We start from the raw sequence: 24,051 nt of genomic DNA, 5'->3' as shown, positions 1-24,051 counted from the left end.
CTGGGACTGCGTCTGCAAAAGTGGAGCATAGTGCTTCCCTCAGAGAAGGCCTCATCCCTACAGGTTGTTTAAAGGCCTGGTCCTGGTCGCCTAGTTTGATCTTATAAGCCATCAAAAGGTCTGAAACACAGCTTAACCTTCGTTGCTTTGATCGAAGGGAGTTGGCGCCAGTTAACTGCCAGATGACAGCTGAGCAGGTGCCAATTTAGGGCTCTGTTCTTGCATTTCACCTTCAGTAGTCTGTCCAGCAGACATCTGCCAAACCCATCAACACTTGTGTTTTAAATCTTTATATGCTGGCTGCCTCCTTCCTTCAACAAAGGACTCACAGTTTGCATTTACTAGAGAGATGATAAAGACTAACCCTGATGTCACTAAGGTGCCAAGGGCCTCATGCATGACTGGCAGTAGGACATTCCTGGCTGTGTACTTCAGATCCAGTGTCTCCCATGAGGCTGCCTCGGTAGATACAGCTGTTTCAGTCCCTCAGGCACCTGGTACACAGCAGAGCTCTACAAGGAAGCTGAGGAACAGGACATGGCCCTGTGGCTGTGTCTGTTGAGACTGGTGCTCTGGGCCCTGCTCACAATGAGCTGTTGACAGGCAGCCTAGTCAGTGCTCTCATCACAGGCGGACCCCCCAGTCGGTTCCATACTCGTTTCCAGCCCGACGTAGGAAGGGTCTGCCTTCCATGTTTGAGAATCACTGTAGGGTCAGTTCTAAGGTGCCTTGGTATGGGAAGGTGTAACCTGGGCCAGCCGTGGAACCTCCAGCCAGTCAACAGCTGCTAACGCTGAGCCTTGTGACCTTGAAAGAACAGGCAGGCATCAGGCAAGACCTCTCAGCTCTGGTGCCTTGAAATGGAAAGTTCCAGAGCCTGAGGATATAGGGGAGAAAGGCCAGGTATCAGGAGAGGGCAAGTCACCCATCACTGGCAGACATGTGGTGAACTGTAGCTGCGCAAGCAGGATGGGGCAGGGGAGTTGAGCTGCTCACCATCTTGCCTATTCTAAGCCATGTGCCCTCTCTTCTCCTAGAGGCTCTTTGGCACTGGTGGACTGTACCCCTGGCCCTTTTCTTTACTGCTGGGAACCGTACATGTGGGTATGGGCCAGCCAGGGCAGGCTGGTTTGACAAAAGGACAAGCAACACATCTGTTAGTTCAAGAGATGCCTGGTGGGCCCATGAGATGGTCCTCCTGGAACATTTTAGGGTCCTGGTCATGCAGCTTAAATCCCCTGGAGGAGTAGTGCCCACAGGTGTGGGTAGAAAAACTCAGTGCCCATATATCCATGTGATGATGAGGTCTCCTGCCAGCCTATGTTTTAATAGAAGGTCATCTTTCAGATATGCAGGGATGTAGGGATTTAGGGTGCCAAGGGCTGCAGGAAGGACCATGGCTGAGAGCAGGGAGAGGACAACTGTCTTGACTGCATAGGAGGCACTCTTGCAGTGACCCCTGCTTTGTAGAGAAAACACCAGAACAGTCCACCACCACGATTTTATTCTTAAATAAATGCTCAGTCTACGGCCAGGTTAGGCAACAGGTGGGCAGAATGGGAGGAAGTGCAGATCCAGGTGCCCTTTGCTGTAGGGGAGCAGGTGCCAGGGGAGGTAGGGAGAGCTGAAGAAGGCAAGCAGGTACATGGGGACTATCTCACCACTGGAGTCCATTCTGCATGTGCCAGGAAGGGCAGAAAGAACCATTTCCCCATATTCTCTGTGGCAGTGCCTGAGAGCTCAGAGTGGTCCTGAGCTGCTGGGCCCCTCCCAGGCTCCTCATGTCTAGCACAGGAAGTATGTATGGGATCCACACAGCTGCCACCAGGAAATCTTCCCAACAAGAGCTCAAGTAAATGGCCACCAGGGGCGAGGGGCTGCAAGCCTATCACCTGTGTTCTCCACACAGATCCACATCTGCGGCGACTCTGCCACCGAGTCTGAGTCCTCTCTCCAGGTGCACACTGGGCTCCTGAGCACCGCAGGTGGTGGCTTTCTGGCTCCAGGGTCCTGGCTGCTGGCCAGGGAGAAGGGGAGGAAGGTGGGTCTTCATGCTCCTTCATGGGCCAGTCTCAATGCTGGCGTTCAGGTTCTGACTTGCCCAGGAACTCCCTAGACCAGAGGAGGACAAATATGAGCCACACCACTGTGCCTGGACCACAGAGGCCCTTGGGTGGCCTGAGGAGGAGCAGGCTCACTGTGAGAGCACCTGTGCTTTAGGGACCAAATCTCAGTGTAAGTTGGTTATGGCTTCGTCTCCATACCTGGATCACAACCCCAAAGCCAACTTCTACACTTTTAGCTCCCTGTACCAAAGGCAAGGAATCCTTTAGGAAATGCAGCTTTTCTGCTAGAACTCTCACAAGCAGCTGGACAGGACCTAGAGTGTGGAGTTACACACAAGATACCTTTCCTTGGGAGACTATTCAAGCAACCAGTTTTAGTGACCTGCAAGAAACAGCTGGTATCAGATCTATTTCTCAAGCCTACTGGCGCAAAGCAGCAAAATGCACCACCACTCATTGCAGCAATAGTGGCCCCAATGTGACCCAGAACTCAGGGTCCAGGCACTGCACAGCAGCACAGGGCTGGTGCCTTCTCCCTGGTTGCACAGGGAGGTTTCAGCCTGGTGCTCATGGCCATTTGTGTGTAGTGGGAAGTGGGTCCTAGGTCATCTGTTAAGGAGCTAGGAGAGGCTGGTCATTTCAAACCATGTCCCTTATAACCCCCCACCAAGGCCCCAAACTCATACTAGGGCCCTGTAACCAGGCCACATGTGTGTCTTTGGCTCCCTGTGATGCAGCCTATATCCTGCCCAAGACTGGCTACTGTGGGGGTGGCTAGAAACATGGCCTCTCTTTAGGAGGCAGCTAAGGACTAGCTGACTTTCCAAAGCCTGAGACCAGGGCCTCCATGTGCGGAAATATGGGAAGGGGCTGCCTAAGTCTGAGCACTCCTGTAGACAGGTGGCCACACATGACCAGGAGCACTGGCTGTGCTCACACCATTGGCGCTCTCCTGTGCCTGTCCATATGAGCCTGTACAACCCGTATCAGTGGAGACCACGTTCTTGTCTGAGCATGGAAGGGTGAGAGAAACGAACTGTAACTCCTTTGTGGTGTTAATGGAGGGCCTTGAATCGCTGTGACTTTGCATCCTGATGAGGCTCTCTAGAAGCTACCACTTGCTACACTGCTGGTTGTGAGGCACCACTGCCTCAGCGAGGTCTCTAGGGAAGAAGAGAAGGTCTTACCTCAGTATCCGTGGAAGCTCAGGGCTCTTGTAGATGTATTTGTGCCTATACCCAAGGTCTGAGTGGAAGGGGATAAACTGGACTTTAAAGTCTCTGAAGCTTCGAGATGGTGCAGCAATGTTGTAGAGCTGGAGAGAGGGAGAGATGAGTCAGAAGCTAGAGACAGCGCCTGGCATGAAGGCCCAGGTTCCAAGAAGCCCCAGCTACAACGTCCCGTCCAATAGAAACGGGCCAGTGACTGCCTTCCCCCAGCCCAAGCTCCCAGAGATGCTGCTTCTGTCACTACATCCTGTCACAGCCAGGAGGTCTGCACTGACAGGAGCAGACCCCGGGCTGGGCTAATCCTTACTTAGGCCCACTATTCAAAAACCTTCAAGAATGCCCCGCTTCAGGGGAGCAGCCAGGTGCTGGAAGCAGCTCTGATGACAGGGACAATGTGGTCTCATCTCAGCCCCCTTCTCCACCCCACGGGTGCACTGCTGAGGCAAGCTCCAAGCCCTCCCTCAAGACTTCATTTTTGGTGCACCTTATGGAGCCCACCAGAGTGTGGAGACTGTCCCAGGTAGAAGTGCTCCAAGACCTAGGCCGAGTCTACTGATGAGGCACAGCCTGCACCTCCCTAGGTGCACCTCTCCTCACAGCTTTCTCCACCCCACTTCTGCCCATAAATCTTATCCCGCTTTCTAGTAGCCAAGTCAAAGCAGATTCGGCAGAGGCATGCGGGAGGCCCTGTGCAGCCTAATCCCCGAGTGCCAAGAGGGCCCAGTGTTGTCCCTCAGTCCTCCCCGGGCAGCCCCTATCTTCTCACAGTTTCTCTTGTGGATAGCACAGCCATCTGGTCCTGACCTGACCTCAAGCAGCTTGGAGGAGACAGACTGTGTGACCTCAGCTGACCCCGTGCTTCATGAAGCGGCCTCCTTGCTGCCTGTACACGCCCTGCACAGCCACATACAAGTCACTTACCTTTCTGCCGAGCTGGAAGGGTACAACTGGGTCATCTTCTGCATGCAGGATGAGCAAGGGACAGGAGATATGCTTCACACTGCAGGAGGGAGGGGCTAGATGGAAACAGGGCAAGGTGGCCTGCACTCCTTGCCCTGGAGGGGTCTGGGGTTAGGTGTGGTTCACCATTTGCTGTACAACTGCCCCAATTAGGCAGAGTTTCTTTTCACTACAGAACCAAGAGATAATTTCTTAGGTTTTTACTAATCAACATGTATCTCAGCTAGGTGACAGATGTCAATCAAATCTACAGATCATTCCCTTCCCTACATCTTGCCCTTTGTATTTTTTGAAAACTAAAAATTATAAATTTTGCTACGCACATGTAAAGTTACAAAACAGTATTTATAAATGGAATCATTTAGGTAGGCGACAAAACTTACTGCAAATGAATATTGGTTAAGTCAATACTCTTAATTTATCTTTGGTACAAATGACACTATCACTCCAGCCCTCAACCTTTACAGGCAAATGACATAGTAGGTTCAATAGGGTCAGATTCCTTCAGTGAGCCACGTAACAGGTTTCACTGCCAGGACTGGACTCCTGGTAGCTCCTCACAGAGGTGCCACCCGACCACCTCAATCTTCATGCCTGGCAGGGCTTGTACTCTCCTTGAGGACAGCACATACAGTAGGACTTGGGCTGTGGAGAGCTTGTCACCAGCACGCATGTGACTCATGGTAGAGCGTATCTGGCAAGAGGACCTTTGACCTGATGCTCCTGGAGAAAGCAGCAAGTAACTGGTGCAGACAGATGTCCTGTCCATACATGGGGTTGGTATAAGGTTTGGGGTCCCATGGGCATACTCCTGCAGTCATCCACATGCCCCCCAGCTTGATGGGTCAGGGCTAAAGGTGGCTTCCTGAGGCACACTACTTGCTTTTTTTTTTTTTAAAGAAGGAATCCAGTTTATTTAGAAACCTTTCCTTGAAGATATAATATGGTAATGCTTACTCAAATGCTGCTCAAATATTAATTTCCTATATTTTCAGAACCAAAACTCATACTTCAGTATAAAAGTACCTCATGTTTAAACACACTGCTTAAAAATAAATTGTTAAATTTAAATACTGCCTCAATGCCTATTCAAGATTTCTGGTTTCAAGACTTAAAAAAACACCAACAAACCAAGTACACAGACAGATCTCTGTGTCTCTTGATTGTGCTGATTCTACGGTCTTTTATACTTCCTTATTTGCAGCTCTGACTTTCCCCTTCCAAAGTGTTTTCTTAGAGAACAACCCTAAGTCTTCTGACTTGTGTCCTATTTGGCTAATATGACCACAGTGGCCCATGCTAGGGAGATGGGGCTCGGTGTTTTTTCTACATTGAAAAAAACTCCCTCTGCAACAATACTCACTTTTCATCATTTGCAAATTTAATTCCACTGCTTGTAATGGGATCAAGGAAGAACCAGTCAAACCCAGGGAAGTATCGATATATCTGAACACAAGATAAAAATTGTTTTCAGTATTATGCAAAAGGAAAAGATCAAGAGTTCAGGCAGTTTAAGTTTAGGAGTTTTAAGGGAGGGATATGTGCAGCAGAGGGGACACCCACCCCCAGGTCTGTCTTGGTCTTGTGACTGATGCAGATTCACCCACCAGGCCACACAATTCACCCACTCTAGAGGCCGCCTCTCAAATGTCACTTCCACCCCTCAGCTGAATCTAGCTCAAAAGCCAGACTTCCCAAAGACACAAGGGCTGTTACCCACAAAACATAAAGAGGGCAAAGGCTGGTTTCCTTATGAAAGCTCACAGAGCTGTGGTCTGCAGGTGGCAACATGAGATCAGGTTAGCTAGGTCAACAGAGGACCCAGAATACATGCTGGGCAAGATCCTGGAGCAGGAATGTGGGAAGGATGGGCCAGGCTTTAAAGGAAGGGTCCCAGGTTTCAGTCACAGGGAGGGGGGTAGAACACAGCTGACCCACCCTAGGGAAGATTACCTGGGCTTTACCCTGAGACAATCCTCAGAGGTCTACTACCCAGTATAGAGCTCTAAGCAACCTCAAGTACCCTAAGTGTAGGCTCCACTCAGAGGAGGGAGCCAGGACTACAGCTGTCCACAGCAGCATGTGGACAGTATGCCATGGACACCAGCATGCAGTATGGCCACAAAGGCAAGAAGCCCTGAGGGACTAGCTGCCCTCGTGAGACACACCTCCCACCTGGCTGAAAGATCCTGGGCAGCTGTATGTACAGGCTGGTGTCTGGAACTGGGATTTTTCTTTCATAAAGTTAAATTGTTCTTCTGTAGTTATTTGCATTATCTAGTTGTTCCTATTATTATATTTTATTGCAACTATTTATTTATTTATTGAGAGAGAGAGAGAGAATGGGCATGCCAGGGCTTCTAGCCACTGCAAACTCCTGACATATGTGCCACCTTGTGCATCTGGCTAACGTGGGTTCTGGGGAATTGAGCCTGAGTTCTTGGCTTTGCTGGCAAGCGCCTTAACTACTAAGCTATCTCTCTAGCCCTTATTGGAGTTATTTTAATGATGAAAAGAATTTATTTTTCATACAATCATTTTCACTCACCACTGAAAATGGATGGCTCTTTGCTTCTTCGCGGATATTAGTAAACGGAGACTCCAAGATAAGGGCATCTGGAGGCGTCTCTAGATGAATAAAAGCAGATTAAGGAAGTGATGACACAGCAGCGTCATGGCACTGGGTGGCCCAGGGACGCTCAGATGGGTCAGTGAGCGCACACTACAGCTCTCCCCCCAGGCATCCACTCTGCAGGTCTCATACCGCCTTCATCCCTAGCTTCCAAGGGGCCCCAGATGGCTTTCAAAGATCATCTTGAAGGAGGGTAGGTTAGGGTCAGCCCCAAGCATATCTGGGTCCCCACTCTTATGCCCAGCTCATGCCACTATGGTGCTGCTTGCCAATCAGCACGTGACTGGCAAAGGGCCATACTGCTAACCCTGTGATGTGGTGCCGAGCCAGGGCAGCCAGTTGCCTCACCTCGCTCACAGAGGCGCCGTACCAGATTTGTCGCCACTCTGGGAAGAAAATAGAGAGTTCAGAGTGAATTATGACCAACAATTTTAGATGAGACTGCAGATCCTGAAAAGCACTCGAGAGAGCTGTGGCCTGAGATGTGAACGTGCAGTTTCAGCACAGCAGAGACGAAGAAAATGCTCCAGAGGAGCAGAGGCTGAGCCATCAGCTGACCTCTCCCTGATGCAACCATAGCCACCCTCCTGTCCCCAAGCGTAAGCTGCCTGCCACCTCTCCAAGAACAGCCTCCTGCAGGTTGTCCTGCCCTCCTGTCAGCTGTCCCCTTGCTTGGTGGTCATGACTACGCTGGGAGGTGGAAGGGAGGGCACTCAGAAGCAGCAGTGTTCGCTTTCCACCAGGCCCGGGTGCCTCTTGCTATCTCGAGATGCTACCTGGTGGATGCCGTGTAGACAAAGACAAGGCCAACATCCTTCCGCCAGGGCTCCTCAGGCTCCCCACGAGGGCAGGTGGCCCTGGACTGCAGGATACCATCCAAGTGAGAAAAGCCAAGCAGGAGGTGGTGGCAGGAAGGAGGGTATGGTGAGCATCTAGAGCCCATTTCAAAAACACTGGGGCCTCGCTCAGCATAAACGTCCAGGCTGCCCACAAAGGAAACATGAAGATGCTTCTTGGGCTGGAGAGATGGCTTAGTGGTAAAGGCGCTTGCCTGCAAAGCCTAAGGACCCAGGTTTGATTCCCTAATACCCATATAAACCAGATGCACAAGGTGGCACATGTGTCTTGTTTTTAATGGTTAAGTTAATGGTATTTAATGGCTTTATTTGTAATGATTAGAGGCCCTGGTGTCACCATTCTATCTGCCTCCTCTCTCTCTATCCCTCTAAAATAATAAATAATATTAAAACATATATTTAAAAAGATGCTTCTTGAGGGAGGGAATTACCATGGGATATTTTTTTTATAATCATGGAAAATGTTAATAAAAATTTAAAAATTAAAAAAATAATAAAAAATTAAAAAAATTAAAAATAAAAAGTTGTGAGTGTAAACTCTAGAGTTTTATATTAAACTGTCTATCAAAAAAAAAAAAAGATGCTTCTTGTCTTGAAAGATGTGGAAAATGGGCCACACATAGCTCGTGCCCATGCTCCCTGATAAGCTGAGAATAGCAAAATGGGCAAGCTGCTTACAAACGCCCCTACACTGAACCCCCGGGCTTCCTCAGTGGCCTGCGCATGCCCCCTGAAGTCACATCTGACACAGTGAAGATACACCCCAGACCATGAGTACTGTCCCATCTGTACTGCGAAGATGCCTCTGGAGACGGGCTCCTGAGGACACTGGTCTCTACCTTGTCTGCCCCTGTTGGTCCTAAGTCACTTCTGGATTGAAGACCAACCCCTCCTTGATCTCCACCACAGGGACAGAGGACCAGGACTGCAGGGACTGATGGTGCTCCAGGGTCTGAGGCACCAGGCACCCTCAGGATCAAAGGGGCTCTGCAGATCCTGAGCTGCAGGGTGCCCATTGGGCCTGCCCACATTAACGCTACCCTTTCCGCCGGGAGCTCTTACCCAGTGCCCAGTGAATGGCCCCAAATATATACAGGGTTGTCACCACTTCTTGCTTTGATCCAATCAAAAACGTGGAGGGCATCATAGGTCATGCCACGCTCAGATGGTGTTCCTATTGAGTCACCCCAACCTGTGAGAGAGGAACAGCTGGTGAAACCAGGGGACTGTAATGGAGGCTGCCCTGTGACATCTGCAGTCCTCCCTGTGTGTCCCCACCTCCCCCCCAAGCACTGGTGGGAACACACAGGAGGACATGGAGACCTTTCCTGTCCCTGCTAACTAAAAAACTAGAGGTTCCTTGTTCTGTTAAGGGTAGGCTGTGTATCTGACTGGCGAATAAGAGTGTGCAACCCTTGGAGGGAGCGTTCAGGGTGCAGAAGGAATGGAGGCCATTAATAGCCAAGTGTGAGGTGGGCGTGATCCTGGATCATCTGAATGGAGCCCAAGCACTTATGAGGGTCTTGATAGGGGAAAGGACAGACAAAGATCAGTGTCTGAACATGAAAGGGATCAAAAAAACTGGCCTCCACAGGAGAGAAAGACAAGCTAGCAACAAGGTCTCTCTAGAAACCTGAATGAACAAAACCCAGTGATAGCTCGATTCTAGAACAGGGCTAAAGGTTTTAGATTTCTGACCTCTACAACTGCAAGGAATCAGCCTTTTTGTTTTGTTTTTCAAGGTAGGGTCTCGCTCTAGCCCAGGCTGACCTGGAATTCACTATGTGGTCTCAGGGTGGCCTCGAACTCATGACAGTCCTCCTACCTATGCCTCCTGAGTGCTGGGATTAAAGGCATGTGCCATCACACCCAACCTGCCATGTTTTTAAGACACGATGTTTCTGGTAACATGTTACAGCAGCAAAAAAAAAAACTAATGTAACCCAGCATGTACCTGCAGCAGCCACCTTTGTCCTTCCCTTGTCCTTAGGTCTGAGGACATCTGCACCACTGTGCCCCTCCCACAAGGTCCAAAGTAGCTGGACAAGCAGTATTTTTCCCTAAGTTCTCAAACTGATTGCAGTATGGAGGACTGTTTCCTTAAAACAATGGCTCAGTATCAGAACAAAGAATTTCTGTTGCTCGTTAAGGCAGAATGCTTTCCGCACACATCAAAATGGATCTGGGCTGGCCTGACCAATTCCTAAAAGAAAGCAGTAGCACTGAGGGAAGCAGAGGACAGCAGGATGGGTCTTCTTTCAATGACTCTTTTTCTGGCTTTTATTATTTCACTGAGACCAACTCTACCTGCCTCTGAGCATAAAATGGGTCTTATGTCCAGTTGTGGCTGACATCTCAGTCCAGTAAGGAGAAAATAACATTTTCTATATTTAAATGCTGCTAATGGGCTTATGTTGGGGGTCCTGTACAGGGGCTTGCAGCACGGGCCACCACCCGCGCTTTCCCACCATCAACACAGCAGCAGTTTCTGCAAGTCTCAGCACAACACAAACAAGCTGCCCGCCCTGCTCTGAGACTGGAGCAAGTCTGTCCCTCAAGGACCACCAGGGGGAAACGGGGGCATGCTCAGATGCTCTCTTAAAAGAAACCTCACCTCTGTAGTCAAAAGTGACCACGTGGTAACCAAGGGAACTCAGCACCTGTGAAGTGAAAAAACACACAACTTTGGCAACTAGTCTTCAACTGAGGAAGTAGCCTGCTTCTCATGAACCATCCAGGCTTCCGTCCTTTGTACCTTGCACACAGTGGGGACTCGGTAAGACTGTCCACAGGCTCTGCTGCTTAGATGGCTGAGGTGCCTGCCAGCTCCCATGGCTCCTGGGAGGACACTTCACACAGCATGGCGGCAGGCTCGAGGCACCTGGCCAGCATGCTGGTGAGCCCCAGAAACAACATATGGGGACCCTACTGCAACTCAACATTTCTGATTTTGTTGAACTTTTCAATTTTTTAAAACCTATAGTCTGTCCTTGTCCTTTCTCATTTAGGTCATTACACATGCGTGGTGCTCCATAACCTGCCTCCACTGTCACCCAGACCCACTCCGTGCCTTGTCCTTAGGAAGACACAGTGCTTCCTGCCCTGCTCCTGGCCTCACTTGGAGCACAGGTGCCCTGGGTCTTCTACACCTGGGCAGGGGGATGCATTTCTATTACAGAAACCTCAAAAATCACCACCACCACCAAAAAGAGTAACTTTTCAGGTACTTTCACCTTTCCTGCCTCACTCAAGGGAATGAACTCTCCCTCAGCCCAGAACAAGATGGGCCCACACATCTGTGTAAGTTCCCTATGAGCACATAGTCTCTGAAAGGAGAGACACGTGGGCCAGCCTATCTAGCACACTGTAGCAAGGACTCAAGATCAAGCACACAAGTGAGAACTGCACAGTCTGCCCAAAGTGTGCACCTTCACCTGTTGGGGCTCCCACTAAGCCCGCCTGGAACTGGAATGAAATCCCACCTGCAACCCCCCTCCAGACGTGAGCCTGCAACTCAACAGTAAATCTAGCTACTGCTGGTTTTCTCCTCCCATCCTACATTTGAGGAGCACATCATTAAAAACAATGGCAAATGAATTTCATGTCAATTATAAGTATCTGGGAGATAATCAGTGCATGCACTGGTTCTGCAGCCCACCTCAGAGGCAGCATGACAGAGCCATGGGAGAACCAGCCAAGTACTGCTTTGCAGCATGTCCACAAATGGAGAGCATTCAGAATGGTTTTCAATTCCTGCCTCCTGAGGCCAATAGCACTGCTCCTTTGGGTCAGCAGCACTCACCTTGTACAGTTCCACTCGGTGGTCGCCTCCTCTGCAGCATGGAAGGGAAACAGGAAGTGGGGTTAGCGCCTCTACTCAAGAGTAGGGTTCAGGGTGACCCTCCAAAGTCTGGGATCCCAAACCATATTTCAAAGAAGGGCCCAAGGTGGATATATAACCTACTCTTCAGGTGCCTTAGGTGGCCCCAAGCTTGCCTCTAGCAATATTGGGCAAGCACTTTAGGGAGACTTTTCTTTGCTAATAATTTTTATTTATTTATTATTTATTTATTTATAAAAGAAGGAGAGAGAGAGAGAGAGGGAGGGAAGGAGGGAGGGAGAAAATGGGCATGTCAGGGCCTCTAGCCACTGCCAACAAACTCCAGACAACTTGTGCATGCATCTGGCTTACGTGGGTCCTGAGGAATTGAACCTGGGTCCTTAGGCTTTGGAGGCAAGCACCTTAATCACTAAGCCATTTCTTAATGAGTATGTACACTTCTATTGTTCAACAAGAAAGGTATACTTAAAACTCCAGATTCCAAAGGACATACTCATGGACAAAGGTATGTATAATTGTGCCCTGAGCCCAACCACTGGATTTTCATCAGGAGACCTGGCCTGTCACCAAAGTGTGTGGGAATGGCCAGGTCTTGGCCCCTCCCCAGCTGACTTGAGACTTGACTTATTAGGCATTTCTTATTCTCCTCTCCATCCTGTGAAGTGGATTCTTCTCTTGTCTAAAGAGCACGGGACTTTTTCAGGTGTACAGTGAAGGGGAATACCATGGCAGAGAGACGAAGATGAGATGGAGGAGGGAAATCAGCACACTGCAGGAACAAACATGCACAGGAATGTGTTTCATGACTAGGAGGAAATGCTGTGAGAAGTTTTTTGTCATCTTTGGAAGACAGTTTCCTCTCTCCAGTGAGTATAAAAAAAAAAATAAGAAGAGGGGCTAAGAACACTGTGATCCTACAGAATGACGAAGCCAGCTAGGGGATCCTGCTGGAGACTTTGGTCACAGAAGGGTCTCAGCAAGTGGGCAAGGCCCCTGAGAGATATGATGTGAGGAGGACCAGACAGAAAGCGGGGGAGACCTGCAACATGGGCAGTCTTTGGGGGTGGGAGAGCATGGTAAATCTTTGAAAGTCACCATACTCCTTTTAAATCTGGAGTTATAGGTAAGTTTTGTCTTTTCTTTACCATGTGACAGGTAAGACTGAGCATTATACACAGTCAACTAAGGTTTTCTCATTTATGGAAATATACTACACTGGCTGTTTATAGCCACTTGCTCTTTATAAAGCAGAAAAGAAGCCCACTGCAGCTTGTCCTCAACAAAAGCACACTGCACAGATGTGTGTGACTCAGTAGCCAAGCATTCCACTCTTGGCAGAGGCCAGCCTTGGGGTCATGCTTCTGGACTCTTTCTGCATTGACCTCTGCATGGCTCCATGAGACACCCACCCGGAACTCTTCCCCTTCAGAGAGGCCCGTACATTGTTCTCCCTGTCAAAGGTCCACCCACAGCCACCATGACCAAACACTGCCACAGAAAGGCTGCCTCCCTGCTGGCCCCTCCTGGTGACTACCTATAGAAGCCACAGAAACAGGGAGCCTGTGATTTTCAAATGATGCTTTGCTCAGAAAAATTCACCTCCGCTTTTCCCTCACCCCAGGACCTCAGGGACCCTTCTGAACAACACCTCATGGTGTGGAAGGGGTATGGGATTTTTGGGTGCGAGAACAACTCCAGCTCAAGCCAGACTAAAGAACAAGCCATTAGACCCACTTAGGAGCAGCATTTGGGATAAAACAGCAAGGTCTGACCGATCCAAGTGTACTTCATCAATGCGTACAAACAGGTTGCTCTTATCATGGCTGCCAGAAAACAGCTCAGCCACCCAGGCAGCCCGGAAGGATGGGCATGCCCATGCATGTTAAGCTGAGGCCTCTCCACTGGCTGCCCCCAGCCTGCAGCCAGCCCATCAATACTCGCTTCTTTTTTGGAAGGGTGCCACCGTCTCTCACCACGGCCTTGGTTTGTACCCTGGACCTCCCTTACAGGTAAGGCAGACTTGCCAGTCACTCTTCCGACCAAGGTCAACAAACAAAGAAACAAAAGGAAGACGCAATTTCACCGAAGGGCACAGTGAGGCCATCATCAGGTATCCCCACCACCCCTTCCCTGAAAGATTACTGCATCCTCCCTGAGAAACTACCACTTCCTACATCACATACTAGCAGGCATGGCACTTTTTGACCCAAAGCAAAAATAAAAAGCCTTCTCTGGCTGGAGGAGTTCAGCCCCTTTGTCAGATGCGGCCTCCTCCACCAAAGCAGCTTCCCAAACTGCTCAGCACTGTCTCCCCAGAGAGGCAGGGCCAGGCTCTGGGCAGATGAAACCCGCTGGACCTCTGCACACAGCGCTGCCTCCTGCAAACTACTCCAGTCCTAGAAAAATTCTGCCTTTCCTTGGTTCTTGGGACTCTCTCCCTTGTGCAGCAGGCCTGTAAACCTGAGTGCATGGACCACAGGCTTGCCCCTGGTGTTCTGGGCCATTATGTTCCCAGCTCAGCAAGAAGCTACCTTTGCAGGGAGGATATACCACCCCTGTGGGCTCACCTGGTACCTGCATTCCCATGCAGGTACAGAATGACGGGGTGGTTGGAAGCCAGGGCATCCTCATACCACATCTGGTCCTTCCCTTGGGCATTCTTCCACCAAACAGCGGGGATGGTATGCCTGGAAACAGAAGCAGAGGGGGCAGCCTAGTGAGATGACCCTTTCTATATGCACACTGGTGCCTGTATGAGGGTTGTGGAGGCAACTCTTATCACAGAAAGCAGAGCCCCAACCTACAGGGAGACAGAAGAGGTAGGCAGCAAACTATCTTATCCTTACAACAGGGAGCTAGGAATCAGAGGCTCAGCTTCAGACAGTCTCAGAAGCAGCACTTCCTGACTGGCAAATGGGCTTCATGCAGGCCAAAGGGATTGTGTTGGCAATTGTGCTGGACGCAGGAGATGCCTCTGCTGTACCGACTGGAGGCTGCATAGGTACAGCCTGCCTGCACTCTGGAGCCACATGGGTGCATGGACAAGCTCACCATCAGCTGGGCTGACCCAGGCCTAGCCAGGCACTCAGAGGTTTCTGTTCTATTTGACTAAACTCTCCTTGGATCAGAGAGATACACCAAATTTAATACATCGATCACTGAACTGATAAGGTTTTTCTAGAAATTTTAGTCAAATTCATTTTCCATACTAGTGACATGACTCTGGGAAGTCAAGTAGCTAAGTCCTCATTTTCTAAGGTCGTAAGCTTTAGCACCTCATTTGTTTTCATGCATGTATGACTATAGCATGTGTGTATGCATATGTGCATGTGTGTGGAGACCAGAGAATGATGTTTGGTGTTTTCTTCAGTTGTACTCTACCTTATTCTTAACTTTTATTTTTTAAATATCTTATGTATTTATTTGAGAGAAAGAGAGAGAGAGAGAGAGAGACAGAGCACGAGGCAGACAGAGAGAATGGGTGTGCCAGGGCCTTCAGCTACTGCAAATGAACTCCAGACACATGCACCCCCTTGTGCATATGGCTTATATGGGTCCTGGGCAATCAAACGGGGGTCCTTAGGCTTCACAGGCAAACACCTTAACTGCTAAGCCATTTCCCCAGCCCAACTTTATTTTTTTAGTATTTTTGTTTGTTTGTTTTAAAGACAGAGAGAGAGGGAGAGAGAAAATTGGCATGCCAGGGCCTCAGCCACTGCAATCAAACTCCAGACATTTGTGCCACCTAGTGGGCATGTGCGACCTTGCACTTGCCTCACCTTTTGCATCTTGCTAAGGTGGGATCTGAAGAGTTGAACATGGGTCCTTAGATTTCACAGGAAAGTGCTTTAACTGCTAAGCCATCTCTCCAGCCCTCCACCTTAAGTATTTATTTGCAAGCAGAGAGAGATAGAAAAGAGAGAAAATGGGCATGCCAGAACTGCTGGCCACTTCAAACAAACTGCAGATGCATGTGCCTCTTTCTGTATTTGGCTTTATGTGGGCATTGGGAAATTAAACCCAGGTCATTAGGTTTTGTAGGCAAGTGCCTTAACTGCTGAGACATTTCTCAAGGCCTACCTTATTTTTTGAATCAGAGTCTCTCACTGAACCTAGAGCTTAGTAATTTAAGCTACACTCGCTAGTGAGTAAGCTCTAGTATTATAGGTGTGCACTACTACAATTGGCATTTTTTTTATTTTTTTTAATTTTTATTAACATTTTCCATGATTATAAAATATATCCCATGGTAATTCCCTCCCTCCCCACCCCCACACTTTCCCATTTGAAATTCCATTCTCCATCATATCAATTGGCATTTTTTACCATGGGTGTTGGGGATTCAAACTCAGGACCTCATGCTTGTATAGCAAGTATTTCATACCACTGAGACATCACCCCTCACTTTTTGTTTTTGCAAGGCTGTGTCTCAATCTAGCCCAGGCTGACCTGGAATTTACTATGTAGTCACAGGCTGGTATTGAACTCACAGTCATCCTCCTATTTCTGCCTACTGAGTGCTGGGATTAAAGGCATGTGCTACTATGCCCAGCTGCATTCTCATTTTTAATGCACCACTTTGCTCTATTGATGAAGATCACATTTTGGGCGGTTTTGGCCACTATCACTCCCAAATAATCATAAGAATATCTGTTCTAGCCAGGTGCATGTGCATGCCAAAAGTCCTGCTACTTTACAGGTTGTGAAAGAAAGACTGCTTGAGGGCTAGGAAGACGGCTCACCGGTTAAAGGTGCTTGCTTGCCAAGCCTATTAGCCTGGGGTTTGATTCCCCAATATCCATGTAAAGTCAGATGTACAAAATGGTGCATGGGTCTGGAGTTGTGGCGGCTAGAGGCCCTGGTGTGCCCATGCTTTCTCTTTCTTCCCTTTTCTCAAATAAATATATAAATAAATATAAATACTTCAATTTTTAAAATTTATTTATTTGACAGAGAAAGAGGGAGAGAGAGAGAGAGAGAGAGAGAGAGAGAGAGAGAGAGAGAGAGAGATAGAGAGAGAGAATAGGTGTGCCAGGGCCTCCAGCCACTGCAAACGAACTCCAGATGTGTGTGGCCCCTTGTGCATGTGGGTACTGGGGGATCGAACCCAGGTCCTTTGACTTTGCAGGCAAATACCTTAACCGCTAAGCCATCCCTCCAGCCCAATATCTCAATTTTTTCACAAAAAAAAAAAGAAAGAAAGATTGCTTTATTCCAGGAGTTAATGCCCAGCCTAGGCAGTATAGTATGGTGTGGGGTGGGAGGAAAGATGGATAAATTTTAGAAGCTAGGAGCTGATGTGCTTCTTAGAAGCACAGCAGAGGCTAAGGGTGCTCTCCTTCAACTACTGGCAGGGAGCAGTTGAGACCGTACTCTGGCCTCTGGGGTCTCCCTGTGCGGAAGCTGGTGGGAGGATCTGAGGAGATGGTAGGGAGGGCAGTTGTGAAGAGAGCCTGCGGCTTCCCAGTTGTCCTGTTGTCATTGCAACTATACAGGAGCATAAACAGAAGTGGCAGGTGGCACCTAGCTACACACTGTGTGGCTGTCACCACCTTGAGATTTGCCGTTGCAGTCACCACAACTTTTCTGAGCCTCTGATAACGGGCATAGGTGTTTGCAGGTGCTTTCACTAAGTACCACTGGAACACTCCTCCCACAACAGGACAGACCCCTGCTCTCAGTGCAAAGGACAGCCATTCTCCCCACAATTAGCTCTGGGCAAAGCAGGTCAGGTTCCTGACAGTCTCTTGCACACTGCTAAGTTAAACCCAGCCAGAAAAGATAAATGATTTGACTCTAACATCAGATGCTCAGAACAAAAGTCTCCCTGCTCATTTTCTTTTCTTTTTTTTTCGTCCTGACAGTGTCTCATATATCTCAGGCTGGCCTTTAACTCACTATATATAACCAAGAATGACCGTGAACCTCTAATAGTCTTATTTCCTCCTCTCCAGTGCTGGCATTACAGATGTGCACCACCGTATCCACTTTATGTGGTGCTGAGGACCAAACCTAGGGTTTCATGCATGCGAAGCAAGCTCCCTACAACTGAGCTGCATCCCCACCCCCTCCCTGCTCATTTCATTTTCTTTACTGAGGATCATCATTCCAAGTATCTGAAGGCCCTCTCATCCACACTGGGAGCCTACTCACCATGCTCATTTACAAACTTCTCACATACACGATGGGTTTCTGAGACAGCCAAAGAGACTTTATGGCGACTGAAAAATAAAGCCAGCTAGATAAAGGGGCAGCTATTCAGAGCTACTGTGGTGACAAAAAAGAAGCTGCCACCGTGAGCCCGATTAATTTTGACGCAGCTGTTCAGGAACAACCACTTACCTACTCAAAACCCGTAAAATGTATTCCAAAGAAACAGAGAAAGTATAGGGCTTAAGATCAATTTAGGCTTATAGCTAAAAATAAACACTGCTGTCACGGGCTTCTGAGAAATGCTATAGGCACTAGCTAGTCATTCCTTTCTCTGAGAAGTAAAGGTACATTCAAATCTGGACTTCTGAGTCTGTGCATTCTCTTTGTCTCAAGCCTCCCCCGCCTCTTCTCTGTTTACCTTGGAAATAAGACTCTAAAAACAATGTGGTTACAAAGCTCTTGCTGTTTCAAAAAGCTCGGGGTGGAGTTCTATGTCATCACATGCTGCACCACTGGGATCAAATTTAGCTGAGCTCTTCCTTGGCCATAGGAATGGGTGAAGACTAAAAAATGAGCAATAGCACACCAGGGTCCAATGTCAAGGACACTGACTGAGCTGAGCAGGGCCCTTCTGGCCTCCTGGGGAGACTCAAGAAGCTTGTGCCTCTGCCCTGCGGGCTCAGCTGAGGACACTCACCAGACTCCAATAGTCACATCTTCTTCTGGCTGGAGGTAGTAATTGCAGGTGTGATTCAAACCTTGATCCTGTGGCTTTTTCAAGTCAATGAAATAGGGAACCCTCACTGTGGGGGACAAAAAGATGGACCCAGGGTTAGTGGGAGAAGGTGGATATACACCATGCATGGCCCACATTCAACATACACTCTCTCCAACACATAACAACGTGTACCCCTACACACATGCATGTGTTGATGAGAGCACATCCCCACCACACAGCACACATGAAGCTTCCAATTTTGACATTTGCTTATTTATACTGTTTATTTTAAATTAGCTTATCAGGTTTTCTTATGGCATTTTCATACATTGCTTTGGCTGAGTGTCCTCCTACTTCTCCCACCATCTCCTGGCCCCCTTCCTCCACTGTGTCCTTTCACTCTCAGTAGTCAACCTTTCACTTTAGTATCTGGTGCCTTCTACTGTCTCCCTCACAGTGCTCTGCTGGAGAGACAGAACACACAGTGCTTTTCCTACAGGATCCTGCCACAAAATCCACCTCAGGCAGAGATGCAGCTAGGGAGCTCTGGGACAGAGCTTGAAAACACTGCATAGTAAGGATATAGCTTGAGTGGAGCCTGGTACCAAGAAGGTTGTTCGTGGAGAAGATAAAAATGCGGGGAAGAGGGCTGGAGAGATGGCTTAGCAGTTAAGGCACTTGCCTGCAAAGCCAAAGAATGCCAGTTCGATTCCCTAGGACCTACTTAAGCCAGATGCACAAGGGGTCACATGCATCTGGAGTTCATTTGCAGTGGCTGGAGGACCTGGCCTGCCCATTCTGTCTGTCTGTCTGTCTCTCTCTCTCTGGCTCCCTTCTCTCTCAAATAAATAAAGAAAATATATTTTTAAAAAAGTGAGGGGGCCGGGTGTGGTGGTACACGCCTTTAATCTCAGCACTCGGGAGGCAGAGGTAGGAGGATTGCCATGAGTTCAAGGCCACCCTGAGACTCTAAAGTGAATTCCAGGTAGCCTGGGCTAGAGACAGACCCTACCTCGAAAAACCAGAAAAAAAAAAAAAAAAACAGTAAGGGGAAGAAAGGTTTTTTAGCAGGATTGACAATGAGCAGGTACAAGGGAGGCTGGGACACAGAGGGCAGAAGATCCTGCAGAAGAGCTCAGCTAGGCCACAGCGGGTGGTAGAGATGATGGAAAAGGAACAACAGGCAAGATGTTCTGGGGTGCAAGGGGGAAGAAGATACAGGGGTTCTAATGTTCTATCACTTAATCCAGAAAGAATAGCAGAAGATGAAGAATGGGGACAGCAAAATGCATGGATCCTGAGTCAGAGCAAGTAGGCAAAAGGAGTCCTACAGTTCACAACCATCTGCCAGTAGGGCAATGGCTGGATAAACTGATGCCGTGAATTATGGAAAAGTGTCAAACTGTAGCCCTGATGAGCAAGCAGGATGGGGGTGGATGAGAGGGACACCATCCCATTGCCATTGCAAACACAAGCAGAGGGCATCAACATCAACAGCCACACCACATATGGCTGGGTAGGGAAAAGAAAGATATGTCAAGTGTATGCATGGAGAATTAATTTTTCTTATATATCACTGTTACTGTTTGTGGAGTACAAAACTTTAAAGACAAATCCAGTTAAAAATAATTTTAAAAATTGGGCTGGAGAGATGGCTTAGCAACAGTTAAGGTGCTTGCATGCAAAGCTTAAGGACCCAGGTTCTATTTCCCAGTGTCCACGTAAAGCCAGATGCACAAGATAGCGCATGCATCTGGAGTTCGTTCCTTGCAGTGGTTAGAGGCCCTGGCCCACCTACACACACACACACACACACACACACACACACACACACACCCTCCCTCCCTCTCTCTCTCTCTCTCTCTCTCTCTCAAATAAATAAATAAAAAAAATATTTTTAAATGAAAAAAAAAAAAAAAAAACTCCGTAAACCCTGAGGAAGAATTTACCCTCCCCCCAGGGCAGAGTAAACAAAGAGCAGGACAGTCCTGGCTTTGGGTCAACTCTGCTTTCTAGAAGGAAATCAGGCTGCTGACAGCTTTCTCTGATGAAGAGAGAGTTTTCACAACTGACCTCCCACATCACATGGCCTGTCTAACCCCCTTCTGGAAATGTCACAAGGGCTAGAGGAACGCTTGGTGAATAAATCAACCATCTTACAAGGACAGAGGGACACACATGCTCCTTCCTTAGAAACGCCCCTGAACACCTGTCCTAGGGTATGTGGGGAGAGGAATTCTCCCCCTGGATTGCTGCTCCTATCACTGGCTTCTTAACCTTTCTCTTCTCCAAGAAGCAGGCAAAAGTTTCAAACCCTCCTTGTTAGACATGCTGAATCATGTTGAAGTTCCTACCTACAACCACCAAAGACTGTGACAATATTGGAAACTGGGGCTTTACAGAGGTAAGCAAGCCTAAATGAGGTCAACAGAGTAGCCCTAATCCAACGTGATTATTGTACTTATGAAAAGGCGAGATCACATGAGAAGGACTCTAAGAAAATGGGGTGGAGATAACATGAGGCAACTGCAAGCCAAGACATGCAAGACTTCTGGCAACCATCAGCTGATGAAAAACAGGCAGGAAGAAGGTACAGTGTTTGCCCTGTATGTTCACGGTCCTGGATTAAATTCCCAGCCCAAAAGGGAGACAGAGAGGATGGGAAGGAGGAGGGAGGGGAAAGAGAAGAGGAGACAGGAAGGATGCACTCTATCCCAGCTCCTCAGTGGGCGCCAACACCTTGATCTCAGACTTCTAGCCTCCAAGACTACGAGAGACTATTTTCTGTCTTAAGCAGCCCAGTCTGTGCACTTGGCAGAGCAATGATCACAGTCACACTACAGCTTATCCTGGCAAGGGTGTTGCTGACGACTTGGGGTCTTTGGGCATGGAGCACCAGAAACGAGGCCAAGCCAAGTGTGGGAATACTTGCCAACACTTTAATGGGGCTTCAGCTCACAAGCAGCAAGGAGCTAGTACTGACCACAGGGGAGACAAGGCTGGGCCCCAAAGGGAGAGCAACAGGCCGTTACTGGTGTTCTGGAATGGGTGGCTAATTATCATCTTGCCTGAAGGATTTCAGGTGCTTAACAGCGGGGTGGAGGCTGCAGGCTTGGATGCACATATGGGAAGATCTTTCACAAAGGTGAGACCAGCTCCACTGAGAATCTGCATGTCTGTATAAAGGTTGAATAAAATCTAACCCAGGGTTGATGGCAGCCCAAGGGAAAGCCTGAGATGCCACTCTTTTCATCCTAGGTACCACCCGAGTACTGGAAAGCATGTCTTCCTACTGGACTGTACAAGCTGGTTTAATACTTCCTCTCTGACCTGACTGTACACTTTTGACATCTGAAAGCTGCAGCTTGATGTACAAGGTCATCATCACCTGACAACTGTGCAGGGGCTATGATGCCAAGTCAGGAAGATTTAAAGGATCTCAGACTGGAAAGAAGCCCCTCACCCTGGTATGCAGCTTGCCTTTCCTGATGACTAAAAGTCAAGAACTCGCAATACTACTGATAAAAATAAAAATTTTGTACAGAAACGTGTCTTCCTTCCTAAAGATATCTCAAAGATGTTAACAAGTGAACTGTCCTTACTTAGGGCCCAAATGCTTGTGACTATAATAGCACTCTAGTTTTTCCTAAATCTAAATGATGCACCTGAAAAAACTACCTTGCAATTTCCTTTACAAAAGGAAAATTAAAAAAAAAAATCACAAAATGTTAAGGTTTGTGCAAGATCAATGACTAAACAGAGTTAACATTGTTTACAGGACTATTACTGATTACAAGCAGTCCTGTTTTGCAAATTGACCTCTGTTGTGTTTATTCTGAAGCTCCTGAAAATTATGTTTTGATTATTGACATTACCCTGGTGCATCCACTGCTTCTAGTCCTAGGAAATTAGGAACTGAAACCCTCTGTTCTACAGGGGCTAGCCCATCTAGGAAGCTGGCCTTCCAGTTCACTTTCATCCCTGATTTAGTCAGCCGTGACAGGGAGGCACAGGGAACTCTGAAGTTGGCAGGTGCTGTTTTTCATGTCCTTATGACTAGTGGAGGATCAAGACATGAAAGACTAGTTGGCCCCAGGGAGCTATGGCTGTAGGAACTGCTTACAGTGTGGGTGTAAATGAGCAGAAATGCCCCAAAGCAAAGGAATGAGGAGGAGGATGAGAGGTAGCCTGAGCACGGTGTGATGGTCACCTGGGCCAGAAGGACAGCTCATTCCTGCTGGCCAGTGCCAGGTGAGCACAGGACCTCAGGTTCTCCCAAATGGTCAGATTGCTCTTGGTCATGAACCATTAGCGGACCACAGGATTCTCCCTGCAGTCCACCGTGCTTCATACATAGACCAGAGCGGGGACAGATCACCCAGCTCGTTGGCAGCATCACAGGAATGGGTCCTTAGGAAGGGTGCTCATTCCTCCACGTTGTGATCCAGCTCCTGCCATCACCAAAGACTCCTCCAAATAGGACTTAAATGCACAACTCAGGAACCCCACCAGCTGGCCCCTGACTTCTTCCTGTTTTGTTTTGTTTGTTTAAAGTTTATAGGCTTTATTAGATTATCAGTAGAACTTATGAGAAGGAAGGAAGTCCAAGTTCATGCCTGAGAGGCATGAGCAAGGATTCCCAGAAATGGAGGAGCTCAGAACTTAATAGCAGTAAGGCATGCAGAGCGATGTCCAAGGAGGCAAGAGGGTGTCTGAGAAGCCCAGAGCTTAAGGGAAGGAAGGAGGAGAGAGCACAGGCAAGGAGGGAGCAGGTTAAGGCCCTGAGCTTATTCCCCCACCCAGCTTTTCATCACCCCACCTTTGGCAAACAAACATCAGTGGGCATGATGTAACAAGTAATCCTGTACATGACAGTGCTCAATAAAGAGTGAGTAAATCTATGAATGAATGGAAAAGTTTGTCAGTCCTACTGCTTGTTAGTTTTTGTTATTGTTGTTTTGTCTTGGTTTTTCAAGGTAGGGTCTCATTCTAGCTTAGGCTGACCTGGAATTCACTCTGTATTCTCAGGGTGTCCTCGAACTCACGGTGATCCTCCTACCTCCGCCTCCCGAGAGCTGGGATTAAAGGCGTGTGCCACCACGCCTGGTTGCTTGTTAAATTTTTAATGTATTCTTATTTATTTGCAAGTAAAGAAAGAAAATAAATGAATAGATGAATGAATGAATACTGGCACAATGGGGCCTCCTGCCACTACAAAGGAACTCCAGATGCATGTGTCACTTTGTGCATCTGGCTTTACATAGGTACTGGGGAACTGAACCCAGGCCATCAGGTTTTTTAAAGGCCCTTGCCTTTAGTCACTGAGTCGTCTCCCCAGACCTTTGTTTTATTAAGGCTGATTGGGAAAATATCAAATAGATCAAACAGCTGGAGCTACTGATCTGTGCCAGGCCTTTGTGACCACTGAGAACCTTTGCTATTGGGCTTCTGGTGCTTTGAGTCAGGTGCCCCCTAGAAACTCATGTGTTCTGAATGCTAGGTCCCCAGCTGGGGGCAAGTTGGGAATCTGAGCCTCCTGGAAGCAGTGTATTATTGGGGCAGACTTACAGGTGTTATAGCCAACTTCCCCTTGCC

General features: G+C 48.3%; 1 protein-coding gene across 4 annotated transcripts in view; it reads right to left on the bottom strand.

The window, feature by feature from the left end:
* Positions 1 to 1,482: 1,482 nt before the first annotated feature.
* The window catches only part of Abhd12 (abhydrolase domain containing 12, lysophospholipase), a 75,469-nt gene continuing 52,900 nt past the window's right edge, over positions 1,483 to 24,051 (bottom strand). For all 4 annotated transcript variants that reach the window (XM_004668034.2, XM_045157805.1, XM_045157803.1 and 1 more), the window contains exons 3-13: positions 18,436 to 18,541; positions 14,153 to 14,272; positions 11,547 to 11,577; positions 10,359 to 10,404; positions 8,807 to 8,936; positions 7,236 to 7,273; positions 6,804 to 6,883; positions 5,619 to 5,701; positions 4,217 to 4,295; positions 3,254 to 3,381; positions 1,483 to 2,112 (exon numbers count right to left, since the gene is read on the bottom strand). In XM_004668034.2, coding sequence (XP_004668091.1) covers positions 2,073 to 2,112; positions 3,254 to 3,381; positions 4,217 to 4,295; positions 5,619 to 5,701; positions 6,804 to 6,883; positions 7,236 to 7,273; positions 8,807 to 8,936; positions 10,359 to 10,404; positions 11,547 to 11,577; positions 14,153 to 14,272; positions 18,436 to 18,541 — 881 coding nt within the window. In that variant the 3' untranslated portion in view covers positions 1,483 to 2,072. The remainder of the gene's footprint in view (positions 2,113 to 3,253; positions 3,382 to 4,216; positions 4,296 to 5,618; positions 5,702 to 6,803; positions 6,884 to 7,235; positions 7,274 to 8,806; positions 8,937 to 10,358; positions 10,405 to 11,546; positions 11,578 to 14,152; positions 14,273 to 18,435; positions 18,542 to 24,051) is intronic.

The sequence above is a fragment of the Jaculus jaculus genome, chromosome 8, assembly GCF_020740685.1.
Source record: "Jaculus jaculus isolate mJacJac1 chromosome 8, mJacJac1.mat.Y.cur, whole genome shotgun sequence".
NCBI lineage: Eukaryota > Metazoa > Chordata > Mammalia > Rodentia > Dipodidae > Jaculus > Jaculus jaculus.
This window is presented reverse-complemented; position numbering and strand designations above follow the sequence as displayed.